This window comes from Hemiscyllium ocellatum, chromosome 2, assembly GCF_020745735.1.
Source record: "Hemiscyllium ocellatum isolate sHemOce1 chromosome 2, sHemOce1.pat.X.cur, whole genome shotgun sequence".
In the NCBI taxonomy this organism is placed as follows: Eukaryota; Metazoa; Chordata; class Chondrichthyes; order Orectolobiformes; family Hemiscylliidae; genus Hemiscyllium; species Hemiscyllium ocellatum.
The window spans coordinates 71,111,364-71,138,022 of NC_083402.1; the positions used below are offsets into that span (position 1 = coordinate 71,111,364).

General features: G+C 40.2%; 1 protein-coding gene across 2 annotated transcripts in view; it reads right to left on the reverse strand.

Moving 5' to 3' along the window:
* Positions 1–360: 360 nt before the first annotated feature.
* Positions 361–26,659, reverse strand: part of dtwd2 (DTW domain containing 2) — a 96,497-nt gene continuing 70,198 nt past the window's right edge. The window contains exons 5-6 of one of the 2 annotated variants that reach the window (XM_060844594.1): positions 4,419–4,547; positions 361–2,958 (exon numbers count right to left, since the gene is read on the reverse strand). In XM_060844594.1, coding sequence (XP_060700577.1) covers positions 2,788–2,958; positions 4,419–4,547 — 300 coding nt within the window. In that variant the 3' untranslated portion in view covers positions 361–2,787. The remainder of the gene's footprint in view (positions 2,959–4,418; positions 4,548–26,659) is intronic. The other variant, XM_060844605.1, reaches the window with a different exon arrangement.

Below are 26,659 nucleotides of genomic sequence, written 5' to 3' on the forward strand. Positions count from 1 at the left end.
CAAGTAAAGTTGCAAACACTAGCTCAACCTCTTCTCCACTTCTTTCAACCACTCCATCACGAAAATTGTCATATTGCTTGTCCAACATCAAATACTGGATGAGCAGAAACTTCCTCCAACCAGTTGTTGGAAGATGAAAGTCATTGTTTTCAATCTCTTCAGTTGCAAACTCTGTTCCCCAGCCTACCACTCTCCATAAACACTGTCTGAGGCTAAACTGGATTGTTTGCAATCCTGGTGCCATAATTAGTACAGAAAACATTATATATTGTACACAAATACAGAGCCAAACTGTGTTTAGAAAGGAGTCTCTCCAACAGTTCTTTATTAAAAATAGATTTAAAAAATTAAATGGTACATCTTCCACTTCCGTTGTTGGATATCACATTGATAGCAAAGAAATCTGCAACTGATACTTTCATTTTTTAAAATCTAAATCACCAGTCCATTATAGAACACAAATATTTTTAAAAATCTGCTCAAACAAAGCAAATAAAAAACTTCTTTACACAGATGTAATTAAATAAATTCACAGTCACAAGTTCGTCATTTATTTTCCATATTTCTTTTGAAATGTCCATGCACTGCACTTCCATCGGTTAACAACATGGGTTTCACATTTGTTCTCAGGTTGCTACCAATGGCAGTTCTGGCACTTACTAGCAAAGTGACCTGGACAATTGAACACATGGTTTTCTTCCCAATCAGAATCCCTTGAAGTGCCTTGTAACAGGATTGATATCAACAACTGACAGTAAACTGTAGCTGGAAATCCAGCCCAGCAGTTGTTTCATTCTTAGTAATATCACTTTCAATACTTTGCTTATGAAAGCTGATGATATAACTAAGGCCCATTTTCATCATGTACTATTTACCAGTTGCAGTGGCTTGAAAACTATATTGAAATGGATTATTTATTCCAGCTGAGGATGAGTTTAACACAATAAAATGCAAAGCAATGCAGCAAAGACAGTGATGAAACTGAGCAGATTCTTTATTCAGATCTTTTTCTTTCCAATTCCAAAATCTAAGCTTTGAAGCTTACATGATTGAAGACTCATTAAGAACTGGAGGCAGCCATTTACATTCCTGATGAAGGGCTTATGTCCGAAATGTCGACTCTCCTGCTCCTTGGATGCTGTCTGATGTGCTGTGCTTTTCCTGCGCCACACTTTTTGACTCTGATCTCCAGCATCTGCAGTCCTCACTTTCTCCTGATTCATGTCCTCCAACTAGTATCAGTTGTAGACTAATACATCCCCCAATAACTGCAGATCAGCTAAAAAAAACCTTCCCAGGGCAAATAAATAAATACATGAAGCTTATCTTTAATTTTCCTTCTTACTCCATTCTAACCATTGAAGTACCAGTTTCACTCTAGCATGCTACTCCAGGGGACACCCTGATGTTTGCAGGGTTCGGTAAGAAAACTCTATCAGATATACTAATTTGAATGCACAATCTTTACATTGACTTTTCATTGCCCTTTCCTTCTATTTTCATTGATAAATACTGAGCTATAAACTTTACACGTGAACTGAACAACACAGTAATCACCAGGATTTTCTTTCTACAAAACTGAAATGTAAATGATACAACAGCACCTTCATTATAATCCAGGTCTCTGAAACTACATGGTACCAATTAATTGGCATAACTGATATGGAGAGGACCAATACCCATCCCCTCCCCCCCCCCACCCCATACTACTAAAGTATCTGTGACAATACCTGGGCATGGAGAGGCCATCTGTCAGAAAAGGGTGCTGAGAAGAAGGGTTTGAAACACACCCCTGCACAACAGCTAGAGAAAGTTCTACTGTCATTAACACAGTCAGTTTCTTAACAGCTCCCTTCAGAAGAGGATCAGTCACATCAAGATTTAAGTCCAGTTGAGAACCAAATACTAGGTGTGACTTTCCTCAGCAACCTCTGATAGACCAACTTCTCCAGTTTAGGTTGCAACTGGCCAGTTCCATCCAAGACAACAGTGTGATACGTGTAAACAGGATAGGGAAATACCCTGACTAGAAAAGACTCTCCATCCAACCCCAATTACCAGGAAGCAGGTTTGATGCATAAGAGGGTTAAGGCACAAACAGGAGCTAAAAGTGCACTCTGAGCTGCTATGGAAATTTAGTATTTCAATGCAAGAAGTAAATGTTGAAATCATATTTATAACTGTCCAGTATTGTCTTTTGCTAAGTGATAATTTAAGTGAATGAAGTGGCTAAAATCATCCTGGCTGAAGACATCCAGGTAATGAAGCTCCAACAAACCAGTTAATCTTGATTGAGATAAGGCTGGGTAAAATTTCTAATTCTTGTCCAAAGGAGAGAGAAACTCCCAAGTGAGGCTAACACAAACATGTTAGGTAAATATACCTTTCATTACCATGTGACTGAATTGTAGAATTTTAAACAAGATCTCAGAAAACAAAAGAATAGCTTCAACCCTCTAAAAGGATGACTTTCCTCAGAACGTCTGTCATTATGCTGCATTCCAGCCAATTCAATTTTCATAAGATTCTCATTCATGCACATAATCAAGACTCCTGCCAAATTTCTGGCATAATTATTGCAGAGTAGCAGTGGAAGCACTGAGGAAACTTGCCCACAAAGTGTATGCTAAGATTGAAACAATAATAGCAAACAACAAGCAATCAGATGTCAGATAATTGACAACAGTCCAAATGAAAATTCAATGATAGAAGATGAGGACTTCATAGAAAATGTCACAAGAAAATTTCTGTTCACAAAAATAGCCATCTTAAAATTATACTTGTCCCCTATACTTTGACATTGTTCACTAAACGTTCCATTCTATTAAGTTTACGTTTATTCTTTGGCATTGATTTTGCATACAATCCATTCTTGATCAGATGTTCCTTGCTGTGATGGATCTGAGCTCCATGCTGAAGCTGGAATGAACACAAAGCTCGAAGGGGACGCAGAATAACCTGTAGATTTAAAACAAGAAACTAGATTGAAAATTTAGAAGCAATCGTTCTTCATTGATTTCATTAATAGAAACATTTTCCTTGTAGTATTATGGCTTAAGTTAGATATCACAAACTTCCCATGATTAAACTACTAGATAAAAGAGAAAAGGTAACTATCAAGACACAGAAGGGGTCCAAAGCCGTTCATGTATCGTGCATCGCTTTGACGTGTTAGTTTTCACGTGTATGCTGACAACATCCAGCCATACCTCAATACCACCCTCTTGATTTTTCCACTTTGGGAAAATTAAAGTCATTGATTTTGGTCTTCACTCCAAACTGAGCCTCCTAGCTACCAATCTAAGTTTCTCCCTGGCAAATGCCTGAAATTAAACCAGGCCATATGTCATCTGGGTGTCACATTTAATTCCAAGATTAGTTATATACCATTGTACCACCCCTAAGAATACTTACTTTCACATTCACAACATTGTCCAAATTCATCCTTTTTTCTCAGTTCATCCACAGATGAAACCTTCCTTTCTTTACTTCTGGACTGACTATTCCAATGCACTCCTGGCTGGCATCCCATATTCCACTGTGCATAAACCTAGGGTGATTCAAAGCTCTGTTTCCGGTATCTTAACACTCCAAGTCATTTACCCCTCCCACATCTGTGTCTGCTGACCTACTCTGGTTCCGAGTTAAGCAAAATCTTTACTTTAAAATATTCATCCTTATTTTCAAGTCCCTCTATGGCCTTGCTCCTTCCTATTCTCTTGTCCACAGTATTCTGGGATGTCTGCACTTGTTTAATTCTGGTCTCTTGTACATTCCAATTTTAAGTGCTCCACTACTAATGGCTGTGCCTTCAGTGGCTTAGGATCCAAGGTCTAGGATTTTCTCCATCTCACTGTCTCTATACCTTTTCTGTAAGATTGTCTGTAAACCACAACAAAGCTTTTTGTCAGCTAACCCATTATCAATTGATCTAGCTTGGTGCCATAGTTTGGTCTCCTATGTAGTCCTGTGTTTTATTTTCTGAAATCACCTGTGAGGTTTCTTCAGTATGATGGAAATATGCTATAACTCAGTGGCTGGTAGTCAGCAGTAATGTGGACCTGAGGATGGGGTACGTAGGGATAGAGAAAGATGATGAGGCTTGCTACTGATCTGACATTAATGGCAGATGACCAAATTTCAGACAAAATAAAAGAATGCATAATCTACTACTTAATTAACATATATTTCAAAGTGACTTACAATGTTTTCTCCCCTCTTCCAAAAATATTAAAAGCTTTCAAAACTTTTGCAGAGTTTTGAGATAGAGCAGAGAGATATAACTTAAGCTCAAATCAATATAATCACTAATGCAATAAAGGCTTCCAATCAAATAACTTTTTTTCCTATCAATCTAATTTTACAATTTACAACTTAAAACAAATTGCCTGATATTGTGTCAGCTTCTGACTTCTTACCTCATGAATACAATGATTCTTTTCAGCCACCGACAGTGCAAAAGCTGCACACTCCAATGTAGAGAGACATGTATTTGTTGGCTGAGTTCGAATTATGTATTGGCTTGATAAACTGGTTTGGAGTTGAACCTAAAAACAGACAGAGTTACAAAGCTATACTTTCTTTGATCTAGTTACTTGCTCATAAGGAAGACAAATATGGGTCAGCAAAATGCAATAACACATGCTAGTAGAGCCATGCCACAGTAGAGAAAAGTGCTGACTGGTGTAATACTAAACCATGCAGATAGATTCAAGAATGTTTACAGCACAAAGGAAGCCATTAGACCCATCATGCCAATGCCAATTGACAAAGCTTGATCCTATTTTCCAGATTCTGGCCAAAAGCCCTTGAAGCTATGGAAACAATGGAAATACAACTGAACATCTAAATGCTGTTTAAAATGTTACAAGATTTTCTTACTCAATCACTTTTTTCAGGCACAGAGGAACCTTGATGGGCAGGCACTATTTCGTTTGGATAATCGATTATTTGGTTAATTGATTCAATGCCTCTCTTCTGGGGCTCGGAGTTTTCTGAAGTTTCCCTTTTCCTCGCTCTGCCTGCCTTGCCCCTCTCTGTCTCAGGGTTTGTTTCTGAGCAGACACACACTTGGGCGTAAGGGACCTGCAGCATTGCTGAAGCCCTCCCGGTCGTCAACACCGCCACCCACACGCAACACGCCACGTACAGAACTTCACACCCCATCTGACCCCGCCCCCCACATCCGACCCCACTCCGCTCCGCCACATCCGCCTCTACCCCATCCCCATGCCCCCACCATCTGCGCCACCTCCCCCTGTCTTTCCCCCAAACCTGCCACCCGTCTGCCTCCAGGGCAGCCAGACAAGTCACCAACAGTAAGACTGCTGATGCCTTTGGGGAGTGAGTCTCCAAATAGCGCATGCGGACACATAACTGTTCACTGCAACTTTTTGTCAAGTTCTACCTTTGCCCTGTACAGGACATTGTTAGAGATATTATCTGCGCAAGAGGGGTTTAGGGTACACTCCTGTGTAGAACCCCAGGGGAAGCATGCGGGAGAGAGAGAGAGGGCAGGTGGTCAGTCACTTGGAGACAGTGCCTGGGCTCCCATCAATGTCGAGGGTCGTTCTCGGCAGCATTTCAGTAAACCGAGTTAGTTTTTAATAATTGGAAACAAAAGGCGCACTCAGTGTTGGAAACACCTCTTTGATGTAATGTTTCTATCAGGACCGCAAGATCTCCTTCGGATAATCCAATATTTGGTTCATTGATATTCAGATAATTGAGGTTTCTCTGTAATGAGCTCTAGACTCCTATCACCCTGTGAGCGAGAAAGATTCTCAACTCTCCTCATAGTAACCCTCTTTGAATGGAAAAAGTGCCTTTCTATCCACACCCTTCATGATCTTATACACTTTTATCAGGTCTATCTGCTCCAAGGAAAACAACTCCAGGTTATTCAAAAAACCGAAAGTACTGCAGATGCCGGAAATCAGAAAGGAAAGCAGATATTGTTGGAAAAGCTCTGAGTATGGCAGCATCAGTGCAAAGAAATCAGAATTCGGCCCAGTGACCCTTCTTCAGAGCTGATGGTAGATAGGAAAAGGAAGGTTTTTTTTTATAGAAGATGGGGAGAGGGGGTTCGAGTAAACGATAGGTAGAGATAAAGTCCAAAGAGAAAGTTGAACAGACAAAGTAGCAGATAAAGACCAAGATATGAGAATGAATAGCTGCTAATGGGGACTATTAGTAGCTGAGAATGGGTTGTGTCTCGTAGCAGCCCATGTGATGACAAGATCTGGATACAATCAGAGAAGTCACGAGGTTTCCAGGGAGCAATGGACCCTGTCAGCATTGGTTTAATGGTTTAAATTTCTTTTAGTTCCAGTTTTTCTTCAGTTCCTAGACCCAGTTGGAGAGGTCACGAGGTCACATATTTGGGTGGCTACTTTACCTGAAACACTACTCGGGTGGTGTCTGCCACCCATCATCCTCCTCTAAATAAAAAGGTCTGTGCTTCAGTTGGTAAGGTAACAAGTGTTTTCTTTCGTGTTTCATTTGTTTTTTTTCTCCGGCAGTCTATTTGGGAATTTAGTATATTGAGAATGGAGGTTGGGGCAGTTGAATGTTCCTCTTGCAATATGTGCGAGCTAAGGGTCACCTCTAGTGTCCCTGTTGACTGCAAGTGTTGAAAGTGCACCCAACTCCAGCTCCTCGAGAACAGTGTTAAGGAACTGGAGCTGGAGCTGGGTGAACTTTGGGTCATTCAGGACGCGTAGGAGGTTATTGACAGGATTTACAGGAAGGTGAAAAGGTTACCGTCAGGGAACTGGCAGACAGTGTAGGGATCTCCTGTGGTGGTTCCCCTCAATAACAAGTACACCGTTTTGAATACTGTTGGGGAATACGAGTTACCAGGAGTAAGCAATTGGGCACAGGTCTCTGACAGAATCTGTCCCTGTTGCTCAGAGGAGGAGGATGAAGAGGAGCAGAGCTTTAGACACTGGGGACTCCATAGTTAGGAGGTCATATGGGAACAAGAGAGACTCACAATTGGTGTGTTGCCTCCCAGCTGCCGGGGTTAGTGATGTTTCTGATCATGTTTTCGGGATCCTTGAGGGAGAGGGGAGCAGCCCAAGTCGTGGTCCACATAGGCACCAACAACATAGGCAGGAAGAAAGGTGGGGATCTAAGGCAGACATTGAGGGAGCTAGGGTGGGTGCTGAGAGCTAGAACAAACAAAGTTGTCGTCTCTGGTTTGTTGCCCGTGCCACGTGCTGGTGGAGGAACAGGGAGATAGTGGAGCTGAACACGTGCCGGCAGGGATGGTGTAGAAGGGTGGGTTTTGGATTCTTGGATAATTAGAACTCTTTTTAGGGAAGGAGGGAACCTCTACAAACAGGATGGTCTTCACCTGAACCAGAGGGATACCAATATCCTGAGGGGGGTGGGGGGAGATTTGCTAATCCTCTTTTGGTGTGTGTGGGGGGGGGGGGGGGGGGAGGAAGGTTTAAACTAATGCAGTAGGGGGATGGAAACCTGAATTGTAGTTCCAGGGTACAGGAAGTTCAGGTAGTGAGGTCATGGATTAGGTTACAAGGTCACGAGAGGGCACTGGCAATCAGGGTGCTGGTTTGAAATGTGTGTATTTCAATGCAAGAGCATCCGGAATAAGGTGGGTGCAGCATGGATTGGTACCTGGGATTTCGATGTTGTGGACATTTCAGAGATATGGCTAGATTAGGGATAGGAATGGTTGTTGCAGATTCCTGGATTTAGATGTTTCAGCAAGAACAGAGAAAATGGTAAAAGAGACAGGGGTGTGGCACTGTTAATCAAGGCTAGTATTACAGTAGCTGAGATAACATTTGGGAACTCATTCACTGGGGTAGTTTGGGCTGAGGTTAGAAACAGGAAAGGAGAGGTCACCCTGTTGGGAGTTTTCCATAAGCCTCTGAATTGTTCCAGGGATGTGGAGGAAAGGACAGTGAAGATGAGTCTCCATAGGAGTGAGAGTAATAGGGTAGTTGATATGGGGGACTTTAACTTCCTCAATATTGACTGGGAATACTATAGTTCAAGTAATTTAGATGGGTCAGTTTTTGTTCAATATGGACAGGAAGGTTTTCTGACACAGTATGTAAGACAGGCCAACAAGGGGCGATGCCATATTGTATTGGTACTGGGGAGTGAACCCTACCAGGTGTTAGATTTGGAGGTAGGTGAGCACTTTGGCGATAGTGACTATAATTTGGCTTTGTTTACAATAGCAATGGGCAGGGATAGATATATACTACAGGGAAAGAGATATAACTGGGGGAAAGGTAATTATGACGCGATTAGGCAAAATTTAGGATGCATAGGATGGGGAAGAAAACTACAGGGGATGGATACACTGGAAATGTGGCACTTATTCAAGAAGCAGCTACTGCAGGTCCTTGGTAAGTTTGTACCTAACAAGCAGGAAGTAGCTGTCGATAGAGGGAATCATGATTTACTAAAGAAGTTGAAGATCTTGTCAAGAGCAAGAAGGAGGCTTATGTGAGGATGAGACGTTACGGCTCAGTTAGGGGGCTTGAGATTATAAGTTAGTCAGAAAAGATCTAGAGAGAGGGCGAAGAAGAGTCAGGAAGGGACATGAGAAGTTGTCAGCGGATCAGATCAAGGAAACCCCAAGGCCTTCTATAGGTATGTCAGGAATAAAAGAATGACTAGAGTAAGATTAGGGCCAATCAAAGATAGTAGTGGAAAGTTGTGTGTGGAATCTGAGGACATAGGGGAAGCGCTTAGTGAATACTTTTTGTCAGTATTCACATTGGAAATGGGAAACGTCAGTCAGAATACGGAGATACAGACTACAAGATTAAATGGGATTGAGGTTGACAAAGAGGAGGTTTTAGCAATTTTGGAAGATCTGAATACAAATAAGACCCCGGACCAGATGGGATTTCAGTGGATTCTCTGGGAAGCCAGGGAGGCGATTGTAGAGCCTTCGATCTTTATGTCACCATTGTGGACAGGAGTAGTGCCAGAAGACTGGAGGATAGCAAATGTTGTTCCCTTGTTTAAGGAGGGAAGTTGGGACAACTCTGGTAATTACAGGCCAGTGAGCCTTACCTCAGTTGTGGGTAAGGTGTTGGAAAAGGTTATAATAGACAGGATTTATAATCATCTGGAAAGGAATAATTTGATTAGGGATAGTCAACATGGTTTTATGAAGGGTAGGTCATGCCTCACTAACCTTATTGATTTTTTTAAGAAGGTGACAAAAAAGGTGGATCAAGGTAAGGTGGTTGATGTGGTGCAGTAAGGTGTTTGATAAGATTCCACACGGCAGACCATTGTACAAAATAACGAATTGTGGGATAAAGGGCAATTTAGCGGCTTGGATTGGAAATTGGCTAGATGAAAGAAGACAGAGAGTGGTGGTTCTCGGGAAATGTTCATCCTGGAGCTCAGTTACCAGTGGTGTGCCGTGAGGATCTGTTTTTGGGCTACTGCCGCTTGTCATTTTTATAAATGATCTGGAGGTGGGTTAGAAGGATGGGTTAGTAAATTTGCAGATGACACTAAGGTAGGCAGAGTTGTGGATCGTGCCGAAGGATGTTGTGGGTTACAGAGGGACGCAGATAAAACGGAGAGCTGGGCTGAGAAGTGGCAAACGGTGTTTAATGTGGAAATCTTTCCACATAGCTCAAAACATCAGGTAAGGGGAAGAATCTTGGTGTTAAGAAGTTGAAGGCTGTACTGTACCTTTAAGAGAGAGTGAATGCTGTTCCGAACTGAAAGATTACAAGCACCTGTGTGATATGATTAGATGGCAGTCTCAGAGAGTACTGGAAAATTGAGATATGCAACATTTGGCTGTGAAATGGATATGTGAGTTGGTTGCTGCTTTGACAACAATTCAAATCTAACCAGATTAAATTATGCCCTCGGACTCTAAAACCCAATCGAGTTTGAACTTATTGTTTTGCCAAAATTGAACCAATGAGACGATCCAAAGTTAGGGATAGAGAAATGCAGGCATTTTGCAAATTAGACAGAGCAACTGCCAAGAAATTAGGAAACATTCTCTATCAAAGGTACCTTTTCATGTGAAACGTATTCATGGTAAGGAGAGAAGGTGACCCAGGGAGATATTCAGCCGGTACAAGAAAGACACTGAAGACAACAGCTGCTGTATGGTTTTGAAATTAAGTTGCTGTAATTTTAATAAGTGTCTTATTAGAACAGCATATTTGAGACAGTGGTGCTTGAAATGCACTGCAAGTTAGACAGCATCTAAGCAGCAGGAGAATCGACGTTTCAGGCATAAGCCCTTCATCAGGATGAAGCCTGATCTCAACTCTGATCTCCAGCATCTGCAGTCCTCACTTTCTCCTGGAACATCATATTGTTATAGAGTTGGAGGCTGGTAATAAGCAGTTAAGAGAAAGGGGGGATTAGACTTCTGAGCAGCTGTCGTTTAATGTTCACTTTTAAGAGTTAAAGAATACATTGATATATTTTATTTAAATAGTGGAATTTGGGATTTCCCTGTCACTCATATTTTAACAGATTACAAGGCGAGGTGAGCTTTTCTGGGCGTTTTTTTTCAGACATGTATCCAGTCGTGGATGGTTTTTATACAGTTCCAGCAATAACCTCCTCGCTCTTGTATTCTATACCTCAGCTAAAATAAAATAAAGGCAAGTATCCCCCTTATGCCTTTGTGACCATCTTATTATCTGCCCTGCTACCTTCAAGGATCTTCGGAGAAACACGAGGTCCCTCTGACTTCAGTACTTTCCATGGACCATCTATTCATTATGTAATTTCTTGGCTTGTTAGTCTTCCCAAATGTATCACTTCACCCTTGACTAGGTTGAATTCCATTTGCGACCGCTTTACCCAGCTGACCAGTTCATTGATTTCTGCCTGCAAATTTACAGCTATCATCATCACTATTTACCATCTTAACAATTTTTATATCATCTGCAAACTTCTTGAACCAAACTCCTACATTAATATACAAATCATTAATGTACAATACAAATAGCCAAGGCCCCAACACTTAGCCCTAAGGAACCTCACTGGAAACAGACTTCCAGTCACAGATATAGCTCTCAACCATGTGCTTTCTGCATCCAAAGTGCCACTTCACCTTGGGTCCCATTGGCTCTTACTTTCTTGACCAATCTATCATGAGGGGCCTTAGAAAAAATCTTGCTAAAGGCCCCCATGTCAACATCTGTTGACTATGCCAAAATTGTTTCACAGAGTAGTCAAGCATCAGCTGACACAGTCATATTCACAGAATCATATTTCACAGATAACATTTCAGATACTACCATCATCATCCAGGGGTATGTCCTGTCTCACCCATAGACAAACCCACCAGACATGTTGGCACAGTAATATACAGTTGGGAAGGAGTTGCCCTCGCAACATTGACTCTGGACCCCATTAGATCTCATGGAATCAGGTCAAACATAAGAAACGAAGCCTCTTACTGATTACCACCTATCACTCCCTCTTTGACTGAAGAATCAGTTCTCATTCAGGTTGAGAATCACATAGATAATGCACTTGGGTGGCAAGGACACAGAATTTACTCTGGGTGGAAGACTTAAATGTCCATTTGCAGGTGGTGGTGAGGGAAACGAGGGAACAAAACATACTTGATCTCATCCTCACCAATCTGGAAGGGGAAGGTTTGATTAATATGTAAAATTATTTTCTTACTGTTACCTTGCAGTAAACCCACAAATAGCTTCCCTCATTAACTGCCATCAGGCCAAAAGTACCATCTGCTGACCACATAAGTGAGCAATGTAATATATGGACTTCAGTGCTATTGTGATGCAGGCTATACACTCCAATGACTAGTGGACTGTATAAAAAAAAACCCATTGACCATTTGTAGCAGGCAGATTGTTATCAACCAGCCCATGCTCACAAGCCCTGGAACACTACGTGCACCATTAAATGTAATTCTGCTGTTGAACATTTACCAAGTAATCTACATTATGCGAGAGTTATGGAGAAAATGGATTTAAGATCATAAATTGGACTCACAGCATGATACATTTGTGCTTGGTAGAATACTAACACATAGTGTCTTGTCTTAGAAGGCTAAGAGGAATTTGTATATCACGGCATTTTATAATTTTAAAGGCAGAGTATTAGAGACTCTTTGATACATTCTGACAACAACGTACTGAAAATCAGACCTGCTTAATTTGTGAACTAAGATTAACAATTTACTGTCCCTGCTGCATCGCCATGCGATAGATCACCCAACCCAAACACCCTCTTCTCACGTTGTTCAAATTGGTGTGACCTTTTTTTCAAGTCTGTTTCTTGCATCCTAATCCTGATGAGTGCAAGTACTTGTCTCCTTTAAGCAATTTTTATCATCTGTATTATCGTAAGACCAAGAGAAATAGCAACAGGAAAAGGTCATTTGGCCCCTCAAGTCTACTTCACCATTAAGTGGGATCATGGCTCATCCAATATTTCTCATATCTACTTTCTTGTATTTTCCCCAAAACCCTCGATTATCCTCCTGATCAAGAACCTATCTTAGCCTTAAATATACACAAGGACTCTGCCCCCACAGCTCTCTAGGCAAGGAATTCCAAGGACACTCATTCCTGTGGAGAGATGAAATTCCTTCTCATCTTATCTTAAATTGGCACTCTCCATTTTGAAGCTATGCCCTCTGGTCCAAGACTCTCCCATGTGAGGAAAACACTGTCTCAGCATTTACCCTTTAAGGCCCCTTAAGAAATCTCAGGGAGCATCCGATTCCTGAGGAAGGGCTTATGCCCAAAACGCCGATTCTCCTGCTGCTCAAATGCTGCCTGACCTGCTGTCCTTTTCCAGCACCACACTCTCGACTCTGATCTCCAGCATCTTCAGTCCTCACTTTCTCCTTCTTTAAGAAATCTAAACATTTCAATGAGATCATCTGTCATTCTTCTAAACTCCAGTGAGTGGAGTCCCAACCTGTCAATGTTTGCTCATAAGACAATCCCTCTATAAGACCATAGGACGTAGGAGTGGAAACAAGGCCATCCAGCCCATCAAATATACCAGGGATCATCCTAGTGAACCTTCTCTGAAGTGCCACCCATGAAACAATATCTTTCATTAAATATGAGGACCAACATTACTCATAGTACTCCGGATGTGGTCTCACCAGTACTTGTACAATTGCAGTAAGACTTCCGCAGTCTTATACTCCAACCCCTTTGAAATAAGGGCCAATACTCCATCAGCCTTCCTGATTACCTGACGCACCCGAGTCCTAGCTTTCTGTGTTTTGTACATAAGTACTCCAAAGTCCATTTGTGTTGCTTCTTTCTGCAATTTTTCTCCATTTAAATAATAGTCTGTTCATGTGTACTCTCTTCCAAAATGAGTGGCTAACTTCCCATTTTTCCACACTGTACTCCAGTTGCCAACTTTATGTCCACTTTCTTTACCTATCAGTGTCACCTGTTACAGAAACAGAAATTTCTGGAAAAACGCAGCAGGTCTGGCAGTATTTGTGAAGAGAAAGCAGTGTTAATGTTTCAGGTCCAGTGACCCTTCTTCAGTGTCTCTTTGTAAATTATTTGCATCTCTCTCACAACTTGCCTTTCCACCTATTTTAGTATCATCTGCAAATTTGGCTACAGTACATTTGCTTCCTTCTCCAAGTCATTAATATATATTGTAAACAGTTGCAGTCCCAGCACTGATCCTGTGGAATTTCACTCGTCACGCATCACCAACATGAGAAAGAACCCCTTTTACCCAACTGTTTCCTGCTGTTAACCAGTCTGAAAAAAAAATTCTCCATCTGAATTTATTACCTCCAGCACATGTGCTCTTATATTTTGACTTAACTTTTTGAAGTATCTTGTTGAATACCTTTAGGAAGTCCAAATATAACACATCTACTGGTTGCCCTCTATCCAATCTAGTTGAGACTTCCTCAAAAATCTTTAATAAATTAATCAGACACAAATTCCCTTTCATGAAGCCATGCTGATTCTGCTTGATCAGATTACAGTGTTCCAAATGTCCTACTATTGCTTCCTTAATAATTGATTCCAATACTCTTTGAATAGAGGTACCACATTAGCAGTTTTACAGTCCTCTGGTACTTCTCTGGAATCAACTATCGCTATAGCTATCCTGGGATACAAGCTATCAAGGCCAAGAGATGTGTCTGCCATTAGCCCATAAATTTGTCTAATACTGCTTCTTAATTATTCCCTTGTGTTCTTCTGTATTAATGGAACGTTTGAAGTATCTTCCACCATAAAGCAGTTATTTGAATATTCTCCACTGCTGTGATCACAGCACCTCCATCAACACTCAAGAAACTTGAAAAAAGTGAGGAATGCAGACGCTGGAAAGTCAAAGTTGATCAAGTGTGGTGCTGGAAAAAGCACAGCAGGTCAGACAGCAGCTGAGGAGCAAGAAAGTCAACATTTCAGGTATAACCCATCTTCAGGTCTCAAAGTGTTGACTCTCTTGCTCCTTGGATGCTGCCTGACTTTGTGCTTTTTCCAGCGTCACCCTTTATCAACTCTAACTCCCCTGCATCTGCAGTCTTCACTCTCTCCTAATTGCTGCAAACCATACTGCAAAGCCTCTTCCAAGTCTTTTTCCTCTCTCCACAAAGATCTCAAGTCTTGAAGAAGAGTTATGCCCAAAGCATCGATTCTCTTGCTTCTCGGGTGCTGCCTGACTTGCTGTGTTTTTTTTCAACATCACACTTTATCAACTCAAGACACTTGATGCCATCCAAGCCAAAGCAGGCTACTTGACTGGCACCATATTAACCACCTTCAACATTCATTTTGGTCATGCCAAATGCACAGTAATTGCAGTATGTATCATCATCAAGATTCACAGATTAACTCACCATAGCTACTTCGATAGCACCTTCCCAACATATGATTGCTGGCATTGAGGATGACAAGGGCAATAAATGTGAGTGAGCTCCCTTCAAAGTCACACATCATCTTGACTCAGAACTATGTTGCTGACTCAAAATTCTGGAACTCTCTAACAGCACAATGGCAGCTCACTATCAATTTCTGCAGGACAATTAGGGATGGGCAAAAAGTACAAGTCTAGCCAGTAGTACACTCATTCCACAAATTAATTGGCAAAAAAATTGTTATACCATGTTTACATCTACTGGTTATTGCACCACTTTTGTAGTTTTCACCTTTTTAGGATCAGGGAAAACGTTCTGTCAGGACATGACCTATGTACTTGACTCACTCATTTTTTTTAAAGTTTAGTGTAAGATTCATTTGGTGAGATTTGTTTACTAGTTGCAGTAGATTTTGATTGTGGTCAGCAATGGCTTCTTCCAAAGTGTATGGGTATCAATAAACTATCAAATCATCCAATATATTTTCCACACTGGGGTAGATCACAAACTCTCATGTTGTCTGCATTGATACTCAAGTGCTGTCGAAATTCCAAACCTCATGCACAACTATCTGTCTCGCGCAAACGATATCCAAAATGTGTAAGGAAGTTGATGCTTTCATCAAGCTTCATTTGCTAGTAACTATCTTACACATCTTATATTAAGAATATTGCTTTCCCTATGCTGTCCATGCCTTCTTTTCATTTGTGTGATGTTCTCCACAACATTTGCTTCACATCCTTTGTCTCTAATGTTTTTCTGATATCGCTGATGTCCATCCCGATGATGCAAGGCCTGGTACATTCTATAATGAATATGCTCCAGTTGCAGATTTACAAACTCTGTACTTCTACACATAACAAACACTTTCCTGGATGTGAGCTTTTTTTCTCTCACCAGATCTGCTCCCACTGCAAGATCTTTTATGCCTCAAACAATCCTGATTTAACTAGATGATATGGGCGGCATGGTGGCTCAGTGGTTAGCACTGCTGCCTCACGGCACCTGGGTCCCAGGTTCAATTCTAGCCTCGGGCAACTGTCTGTGTGGAGTTTGCACATTGTCTGTGTGGGTTTCCTCCAGTTTCTTCCCACAGTCCAAAGATGTGCAGGTCAGGTGATTTGGCCACATTAAATTGCTCATAGCATTAAGCGCATTAGTCAGAGGTGTGTTGCTCTTCGGAGGGTCAGTATGGACTTGTTGGGCCAAAGGGCCTGTTTCCACACTGTAGGGAATCTAATCTTTAGCTGTGTAAATTTCCAGGATTCTGACAGATTTATTAATGAAGTTACATATTGATAAATGGACTTGTTTTCATTGAGCTCAAATATTGACTTTATAATTTACAGCAACTTGATGTTCAAAATGTCCCTTTTAGGTTTTTAAAATGTCTAGTCTTTTTTATTTCTGTTTTTTGGTATCAAAACTGCCTCTCTCCAACAGTGACAACAGTGTAGCTATGCATTGCTGCTCTTGCTTGTTAAGTAGATCTGTTACAATTTCATAAATTTGCCATTGCACATGGAAAAACTGGCAAACTTTGCTTCACATCATCTTTCAGTTTGACCAATGTTAGGAGGGAAAATGTTGCAATTGTTGAGTTTTACCCAATGCTACAGTAGCAGGTTGTTCCTTTTCGGTGGCTTTGAGCAGAGTAGGGGCGGGCCTTCCAACGTCTGTCTGCCAGTAGTTGTGCTTCTAAATAGCTCCACTCTGACATTATTTGCATGTTTAATCCACTGCACTAGTGTCTTTATTGTGTACTTTATTGAACGGCTGCAAGATGGAAGCACTTAGTCACTCATTCCAGAGGTTACATCACTACAAGAAGCTGGGAAACACATCAGTATAGTATTGTATTTTTATCCCAAACAGGATAAGTTGTAAAGATCTGTTTCTGGTTCAGCAGAAATCATGAGAGAGTTAAAAAGAGATTTCATTAAAATGTTCTGTGTGAATTGACATACTTTGCAACAGTTACACTAGGTAAAGTGGAATTCTAAGAGAATTTCCTTTGGGATGTAGAAGATTAGCATGAAGTAAAACGTAAGACTTAATTGACACAGCCTTTCACTAAAAATTCAATTCAATAAAACAAACAAGTGAAAATACAGTTGATACTAAAGGTACCAACATAAAAGTGCATGAAGGGTAAAACAGATGAGTTTGACTATGGCAGACTCCAAGAAAGTGCTGCATAAATAGCACCTTCCATCACTTTGCTAATGGTTGCGAACAGACTAATGATTCAGTAATTGGCCAAATCGGATTTATCTTTTTTGCTGAGAACATGTGGGACATGTACTGGAGCTGCTTGCAGAGGGACAAAGCTAGTTCTGGAGTGCCTGTCTTCAGTGCTATAACCAGGATGTTACTGTGATCCAGAGTGTTTTTATATCTAATGCAAACCATAATTTCAAGGTATTCCATGGAATTAATTGTATTGGTTGAAATGGGGGAGCCTCTGAAGGAAGTCTAGGTGGAAAATTCACTATGAAATCCTGAAGGTAGTTGCAAATAGTTGGGCGGCATGGTAGCTCAGTGGTTCGCCCTGCTGCTTTACAGCGCTAGGGACGTGGGTTTGATTTTAGCCCCTGGCGGCTGTCTGTGCGGAATTTGCACGTTCTTTCCATATCTGTGTGGGGATGCTTCGGTTTCCTCCCACCATCCAAAGATGTGCAGGTTTAGTGAATTGGCCATGATAAATTGCCAATAGTGTTCAGAGATGTGTAGGTTAGGTACATTAGTCAGGAGTAAATGTAGAGTAATAGGGTAGAGGAATGAGTCTGGGTGGGTTACTCTTCGGAGGGTCGGTGTAGACTCATTGGGCCGAAGGGCCTGTTTCCACACTGTAGGGATTCAATGATTCTTGATTCTACGAAATACTTATGTTAACATGGGCTACACTCTATGATTCTTTTTTCCACTAAATAAAACCTTTGAGAAAAATTTGAGAAGCATCAGTGATACTTTACTCACATAAAGACATTTGTTTTCAGTCATACAAATTTTACAACAATATTAAAACCCAACGAGCACAAAAAAATTAATGTCTCCAATAGCCTTAACCCTTTTGGTATACACACACAACATAATAAGAACACTTAAATATTACATACACTGAAAAATAATTTATTTTTCCGTTATTGGCAAGTGGAAAGTATAAAGTGGCAATAATTCAAAGTGACAGGTTAAGAGCTGTCTATTTATAGATTCTGCAGGGATTTCCAGTCATGCAACTGTTGCAAAAGGAGGCACGAAACACTTAAGCTTTCTTCAAGTCATGCCGATTAAGTGTCTTTCAGTCAACATTAAATTGTTCGCTGTAGTTAAAATTCCACTAAATTGAGTCTCTCGCTCCAATTTAGGATGTAATCAACAGTCCATGTGCAAACTGCACACACATTAGGAAATGAATTTTGCATTCAAATGTATTTGCATATTGCCAAACACACAATTGAGCAGTGCTTTAAAAAATATTTTTATAACAGTTTTGCTTTAAAATATTCTTGATTAAATTTAAGTACATTATTTGGTTGAGTTTGACTCGTACAACTGAAAGAGACTTTATAACAAAAGGAACCATTTTCATCAGTGACTAAAACACTGAGGATCTAGTTTCTAAATGACTGGAAATTACTTTCACCAAAATTTATATATAACTATTTCCTAGTTTCATTACGGATCAGCAGTAATTTCCATTCAAATGTTTCTAAATCATCTCTATTAGTGTCCACATACCCAAAAGAAACAGGTTAATTTGAATTGGAGAGCCTCCCTGAAGGCTTGCAAATGTGACAATTAAAAGATATTTCCAATTTGTTTACTTCCTTCTGGGCACATGGTTAGTTTTGAGAGTGTGGGTGGTGTACTGCAACATTTTTCATCTCATGTAAAAGCTTGGAGGAACGCTATTTGCACCGAACGTTACATGTACTTTTGTGTGTTAAGTTCAGTTTGGATAAAATATGCTGAAAAGAACAGTGCAACCGAGAAGAAGCTTTAACACCACTTAAATGTAAAACAAAACACGAATCCCAATCGGCAAAAATTGTACAAACATATAGTACAGTTAAATTAAAACCAATTTAAGTACCAGGCAGAAATTTACTGCCTCTACCATAAGGTCTATAGACATCAAACCCATCAGATTTACCGGCTGGTAATCCTGTCCTCGAACACAGTCTCCAATTTCAGGTTGACCAAGTGAGGTTAAGGGCCACCCTGGCCTCAAATCAATTATCAGTGTTGCTTTCCAGCTTGCCTCAATTCTGATGCTAACAGTATGCATATGGGCAGGGATACAAGCCTCGCAGGTGACTGGTTGCACTGATCGTGTCTCAGATGTGGAAGTGTACAGTAAGGAGGAGGTCTGCTCCCCCTGCCTACCCCTCCAAACCCCATGCCGACAATTCAAAGGTGCTCCCTCTCCCCGGCCCCTCCATTAATACCCCATCCTGTCCCAGGCACCACATTCCTTTCCTGCCAGGAGACACACTTTTACTTTGTCCTGTATGCTCAATCTTAGAATCTGTGGCTGGCTTCTTTTTGTGATCAAGTTGCTGGCAGGTATCTAAGACAGGACTCTGTTGAAGGAGTGGATGTCCTGTTTCCAGCTAATTAACACTCCATTGTATGTTAAAGTGCTTTGGAGAATGCTGTGATCAGCAGGAATGCATTCCTTACTGATTCGTTCGGAGTTGCACATGAAACCCTGCCCTTAGACTCTATATTTTATAAGACAAGTAGAATCTATAGAATAGACCTTCTTGCATTTTGGAAGAGACGAGGTAAATATCTGACTTGTACAGTTGAGAATTATGAATGTTAGAGGCTTGACAGTCTGTTTTACACTTGCTTGATTTTCTTTTCCTTTGCTGTCAAAATTTCTAACCTGCTACTTATATTTCTATAAATGACAGGAAAACAAAATACAGCTCTGCACTTACTCAGAAATTCTAACAGACATTTGCCATAACAACCCACCAGGAAATTCCAAGGAACCAGGTGTGCTGTGTCTCTGTGATACCAGGCTACCAGTTTAGGCTACATTTTATAAACAGTGGAGTCACTACCTACTTTTTACAGGGCCAATTATGACACGAAGTGAAACACCATCAGGAGTTGCTATCTCTCCAGTTTAGCTGGGATTCGGAAATATTGGAGGCTAAAAAACCAAATTAATTGAAAGTTTCCAGCCTTCATGGAGCTGAAGAAATGAAGGAAGTTGGTGTGATACGTGAGTGTGTGAGAACTGCACTCGAAATGTTAATTTGCTTTTTTCCCCCACAGGTGCTGCCAGATCTGCTGAGTTTCACCAGCAATTTCTAATTTTGTTTCAGAGCTCCAGCATGTGCAGTTGTTTTATTCTTGTGGCGTGTGGTAAGTTGCTGTGTTATGTATCTTTGCCACTCACTGCTCAACCTCATTCGGAAAGATGCAGTGAAATGAAAACCTACTGTTGGAGAGACCACGATTCTTCTGATTTCCTCCCCACCAGGTCTCTCTTCATCCTGCCTCTCCACTAATGGTTTGATGCTTGCAATTACATTAAAACCAATTTAAGTACCGTGGCAGAAATTTACTGCTTCTACCATAAGGTCTATAGACATCAAACCCATCAGATTTACCAGCTGGTAATCCTGTCCTCGAACACAGTCTCTCAGCCACTCAGTCACATTAGCCTCACTGGAAGGGCAGGTGGAGGTAAAGTCCTTTACAGAAGAAAAGCTGTCATTTGACCTGAACTGCAGTTACTAATTCAGACAATGTCACTACACAAATATTAAAAGTTAGCATATAGCAGGGATTAGCACGTTATGCACTGCCAGACTTCAGTGGGTTGCAGCCAGGACTGGGTCAACCTGTATGCACATGTTTGGGAGCTGGAGGCAGAAGAAAGAGTTTGCTCATGAATATCTCATCCAATGTTCTACTCTTTGGGTAATGAAATCTATGAATAGAGAAATGAACAAATTGAAAAGTAGGAAAGGAACTGGAATGAATTAAGAGTCAGAAAGAGAAAGACAATAGGTATTTTAAGAGACAGTGTTAAAAGGCAAATTGGAAATACAAGAAAAAGATCAAAATCTAAAGTTCACATACAATCGGGAAACTCTCCAACTGAATTGCCCTCTTTCTATTCTTCAATGGTTGAATGGCATCTTGGGATCAAAAATCACTTAATTAACAGAACCCTTATAACATGAACAGGGAAACCTTTTAACTCAGTTGCTAATGCTTAAAGACAGAAGCTCCAGTTGAATTTCCATTCCAGGACATATTGGTCAAGGAGGGAGCACTCATGGCTTGGCTCAAACATGTTGCTATTCAGTATATTAATCTTTCCAATACTTCCTCACTATTACCAAAAGGAAAAAATGTGCAAGTGAACAATAAACTAGGAAACAAATCTAAATGGTTCCAGCAATGAGTATTCCATAAGACCATAAGACATAGGAACAGAAATTAGACCATTTAGCCCATTGAGTCTGCTCCGCCATTCAATCATGGCTGATAGGTTTCTCAAGAGTGTAGTGCTAGAAAAGTACAGCATGTCAGGCAGCATCCGAGGAGCAAGAGAATCTTTTGTATTTCAGCAACTTTATATTTTACAACATCAAAACTCAGTGAGATGTTAATTTTGTTAATTGTAAGGGAGGCTAACGGAGGATCAATACAAATTAATCAGCAATTTCTGGTGAGCCAGAGCTCCCAGGAGTATCTCATCGGTTTTACATTCCATAGCCATCAACTCAACATATTTTTCTATTTCAACATGCAGGTGGGCTGGGAAAGTCAAGTTGAGAGTCGACCTCGAAGAGGGAATTGTGGAATGTCCATGTGATTTTTGTAGGAGCAGCTTGTGATAGAGCCCACTAGGAAACAATTCTGGATTTGGTAATGTGTAATGAGATAGACTTGATCAGGGAGCTTAAGGTAAAGGAACCCCTAGGAGTCTGTGATAGAATTCACCCTTCACTTTGAGAGATAGATGCTAGGATCAGATGTATTACAATTGAGTAAAGGTAACCACAAAGACATGAGGAAGGGGCAGGCCAGAACTGATTGGAAAGGGAGCATAGCACAGAAGACAGTGGAGCAGCAATGGCAGGAGTTTCTCGGGGCAATTCAGGAGGCACAGCAGAAACTCATCCCATAAAAGAAGCAACATATTAAGGGGAGGATGAGACAACCAAGGCAGAAAAGGGAAGTCAGGGACTGCATAAAAGCAAAAAAAAAAATACAATGTGAAGACTTGTGGAAAGCTAGAGAATTGGGAATCCTTTGAAAGGAGGATAACTAAAAAAGCAGAAAGGTAGAAGATGAAATATGAAGGCAAACCAGCTTGTAATGTAAAAGAAGACTGCAAAAGTTTTTTTTAGAAATATGGAAGGTAAGAGATAGACAAGATTGGGCATTGGACTACTGGAAAATGAGGCTGGAGAAGTAATAATGGGGACAAAGAAATGACGGAGGAATGGAATAGTTACTTTGCATCAGTTTTCACAGTGGAAGATACCAGTAGCATAGCAGAACTTCGAGAGTCAGGGTGCAGAGATGAGTGTAGTGGCCATCACTAAGGAGAGGGTGCTGAGCAAGTTGGAATATCTAAAGGTGGATAAATCACTTGGACCAGAGGATTATACCCATCACTGAAGTCAGGGAAGGTCCCAGAGCTCTGGAAAATAAATGGCTAATGTAACAACTCTGTTTAAGAATTAAGTGAGGCAAAAGATGGAGAATTATAGGCTGGTTAGGCTGACCTTGAGTTACTGGTAAAATTTTAGAACCTGTTATTAAGAATGAAGTTGGGGAGTACTTGGAAGTGACTGGTAAAATATGCTGAGTCAGCATGGTTTTGTCATGCCTGACAAACCTGTTAGAATTCTTTGAGGAGGTAATGAGCAAGTTAGACAAAGGTGAGCCAGTGGATATGATCTATTTGGATGTCCAGAAGGCCTTTCACGAGCTGATTCATAGGAGGCTGCTAATAAGATAACAGTTCATGGTATTGGGGGCAAGATACGGGCACAGATAGAGGATTGGCTGAAGGCAGAGAGGAGGTAAAAGGGTTTTTTTTCCAGAATGGCAGCTGGTAACTAGTGGAGTTCTGCAGAGGTCAATGTTGAACCCACTGCTATTCACATTACACATTATTGATTTGGACAAAAGAACTGAGGACATTGTTGCTAAGTCTGCAGATGACACAAAGATAGGTGTAAGGGTAAATGGTGTTGAGGAAGGGGGAGGCTAAAGAAGGACATAGACAGGCTAGAAGAGTGGGTAACAATGTGGCAGATGAAATATAATGTGGGAAAGTGTGAGGTTATGCACGTTTATAGGAAGAATAGAGGCATAGAGTATTTTGTAAACGAGGAAAAGCTTCAGAAATCTGAAGCACAAAGTGACTTAGGAATCCTATTTCAGAGATTATCTTAAGGTTAACATGCAGGTTCAGTTGGCAGTTAGAAAGGCAAATGTAATGTTGGCATTCAATTCAATACGGCTAGAATACAAGAGCAGAGATGTACTGGTGAAGCTATGTAAGGTTCTGAACGGACCACATCTGGAATTTTGTGAGCGGTTGTGGGCCCTGTATCTAATGAAGGATGTTCTGGTACCGGAAAGGGTCCAGAGAAGGTTGACAAGAATGATCTCAGGTTGACGGGTTTGTCTTATGAGGAGCAGTTGAGGACACTAGGTGGATTAGGGGAGAATCTCATTGAAACTTACACGATACTAAGAGGCCTATATCGAGTGGAACGTACACATCCATTAGTACAGAAACCCTAGCACCTGAGGGCACAGCCTCAGAGTGGAGGGATGACCTCTTGGAACTTGAGATGAGAAGGAATTTCTTTAGCCAGAGGGTGGCTAATTTGTGGATCTCATTGCCACAGAGGCTGTAGAGGCCAAGTTATTCAGTGCCATTAAGAGTGAGTTACATAATTTCTTTACTAATGAAGACCCTAAGTGTTAGAGGGAGAAGGCAGGAAAATAAAGTTAAGAAACATGTCAACCATGATCAAATTGCAGAGCAGACTCGATGGGCCAAATGGCCTAATTCTGCTCCTGTATCTTATAGTGTGATAATCTACTTCTTGTACCCTTATCACCATCACCTTTAAACAGGACAATTGGCTTTGGATACTGGCAACTATCACAATATGGGTGGAAATCTTCTTCAGATGCTTGGAGCTAGCAAGTGTAATTCAAATTATCCACTTATTTCTTTTTTCACACTCTTTATACCTTATTTCATTAATATCTTATTTGCTTAATTTCCAGTTCATTATTATGTGTGCAACTACTTTGTTAATTGCAGTGAGGCAGACAGTAATGGAATAACCGCCATTTGTGATCTGTCTGAATTCAATGTGTATTCCTAATCAGATTTAACAAACTAAGTGGGTTTCAGCAGTGTCTGGATATGTGCCATGAAACAACATATACCACATTCAACTAAACGTAAAAGCTCTGCCCTGCATATAATCACAGCAATTGTTTCAGCTACATTGCCACATCAACACAAAGCAAATTTTAATAATAGAAGTCCAATGTGTAAATTGGTTGACAGAGAAGTCAGCTTGCTAACAGAAGACCTCTCTCAAAACAATCACAATGAGCTGGTAAAGAAAGAGATTATATGGGTTAGCTAGTGGGTTGCATAGCCATGCTATTGAAAGGACGAGTATGAAGACCTTACATCTCACAATGTCTAGATGTAGCTTCTGAGGCCTTCAAAGTGACAGGATGTAATATAGGCACACATACGATAATTTAATATAAGTTGGCACAAAATCTACTGAGGCACATTTTAGCATTTCCTCAGACATCATTAAAAAAAAGCATAAGTGAAGCATACTAACAACCAGGTTAGGAATTCTAAATTTGAACATCATCTAAAGTCTGAAGAACTAACTTCCCATTCTTAATTATATTTATCTTTAAACTTACTTACTCAGTTTTTGTGGATCAAAACTGAGTTGCAGGTCCAGTTACATGTGGGAGGTTAACAAGTGACTGAATGGATTGTTAAATACAGCAAAATATTTGCTTCAAGCAATATCAATTCCTCCAAGACCTTGCCAGGCTCAAAACAGATTTATTTTGTTTTTAAAATGAGAAATAAAGTGTGGATAACCGCAGAAGTTTGAAGAAGAAAGATAAATGCAGCTAATACAACCTGCCCAGAATTTACAGAACAATGCCACAATGTGACTATTATTTCTTTATCCACCGAACAGAAATATCAGAAGGAGGCAAAGAACCTGCATTGCTTAACGTTTCATTTTCTCTGTCAAATAAAAAAATCATGAGCATAAAACAGAGTTTTACTAAAATATTTTGACAACCAGGTCAATGCTGAGGGAATATATTTGATGCAGAATGCACAGGAGTGTAGGTTCTTCACAGAGTCCTAATGTTGTCCATATTCTGAAATTGAATACATTCTAGGAATGACAGAATTCTCATGAATCTTTTATTTAGCAGATTTCCTTAAATTATTAATAGGAAGAGTAAAAGTGGTGGGAGAATATTTAACTGAAGAGCGGAATATTGGGTCAATGAGGAGGGGAGAGAAAGAGATGAACAGCCTATATTTTCTAAATTATTTAACATTCAATAGATGTCAGCATGACTAATTCTTAGATAGTAACTTTTAAGTTAATGTTGCATTGATAGAAGCAAGGAAACAAAACCATTGAGAAACAGGATACAACTGAACCTGAACCGTCAAATACTAAATGCCTGAAGTCACAAAGTTGATTTCAAAATGAACTTATTATCGCAAATTCTACAACACTTAATTACTTAAAAGAATTGTTCTCTTTAATTACAGCCTCCATTTGAAAATTAGATATTCATGGTTTCAGAAATTTTTAAATTAGAACCCTACGGTGCTTCTTAAAATTTCTGCATTGTAAATAAATTTCTGATTTGCACCTCTGGGAAAAAGGTTAGAGATGAACCCATTTTGATGTGTGATCTTCAAAAGAAGTCTGGGATTCCCAAGGAAATACAAAGAACTACATGTTTGCTCGAATCAGGAAGTTTTATTTAAACCAATATGTCAAGAAGTGAAAAAGAAGCACAAATGAATAATAATTTCATCTCTGACCCATTAACTTGTGCAATTATATTAAGCAGACATACTTTTATTCAGAAAAAGCTAAATTAAACCTAAAGATTTACTTTCAAATAGCTTAATTCCTTTGATATCAACAGTTGGGCTTTCTGGAATTTCATCTTAGTTAATTGGAAAAAAGATGAACAAGTACATTTTCCAAATTGCATTCATATATGTTTAAGATCCAACTTTTAAACAACCTCTCTGAAATGCCTTAGATCAAAAGTTCCAATAAGCTACCAACATTTATCACCATTTCAGTGAAGAAGTTCTTAATATTTAAAAACATAGCGAGGGTAAAACATCCTTTACAATACCAAAATGGGGAAATAGCCAGATCCTAATGAGTTGTATCCCAGATAGATGTTGTAGGAGATGAGGGAGGAAGTTACAGGGGACCTGACCAACATTTTTAAATTGTTTTGAATCACAGGGAGGTGCCAGAGGACAGCTAATGTGATTTCACTTTACAAGAAGGGTGGATAGACCAAACTGTAGACCAGTGAGTTTAACATTAGTGATAGGGAAACTATTAGAGAAAATAGTGAAGGAGTAAATTAATCTTCATTTAGAGAGGCAAGGTTTGATCGTAGTAGTCAATATGGCTTTATCAGTGGGAGGTTATGCCAAACAAATCTAGCTTGAATTCTTCGAGTGTA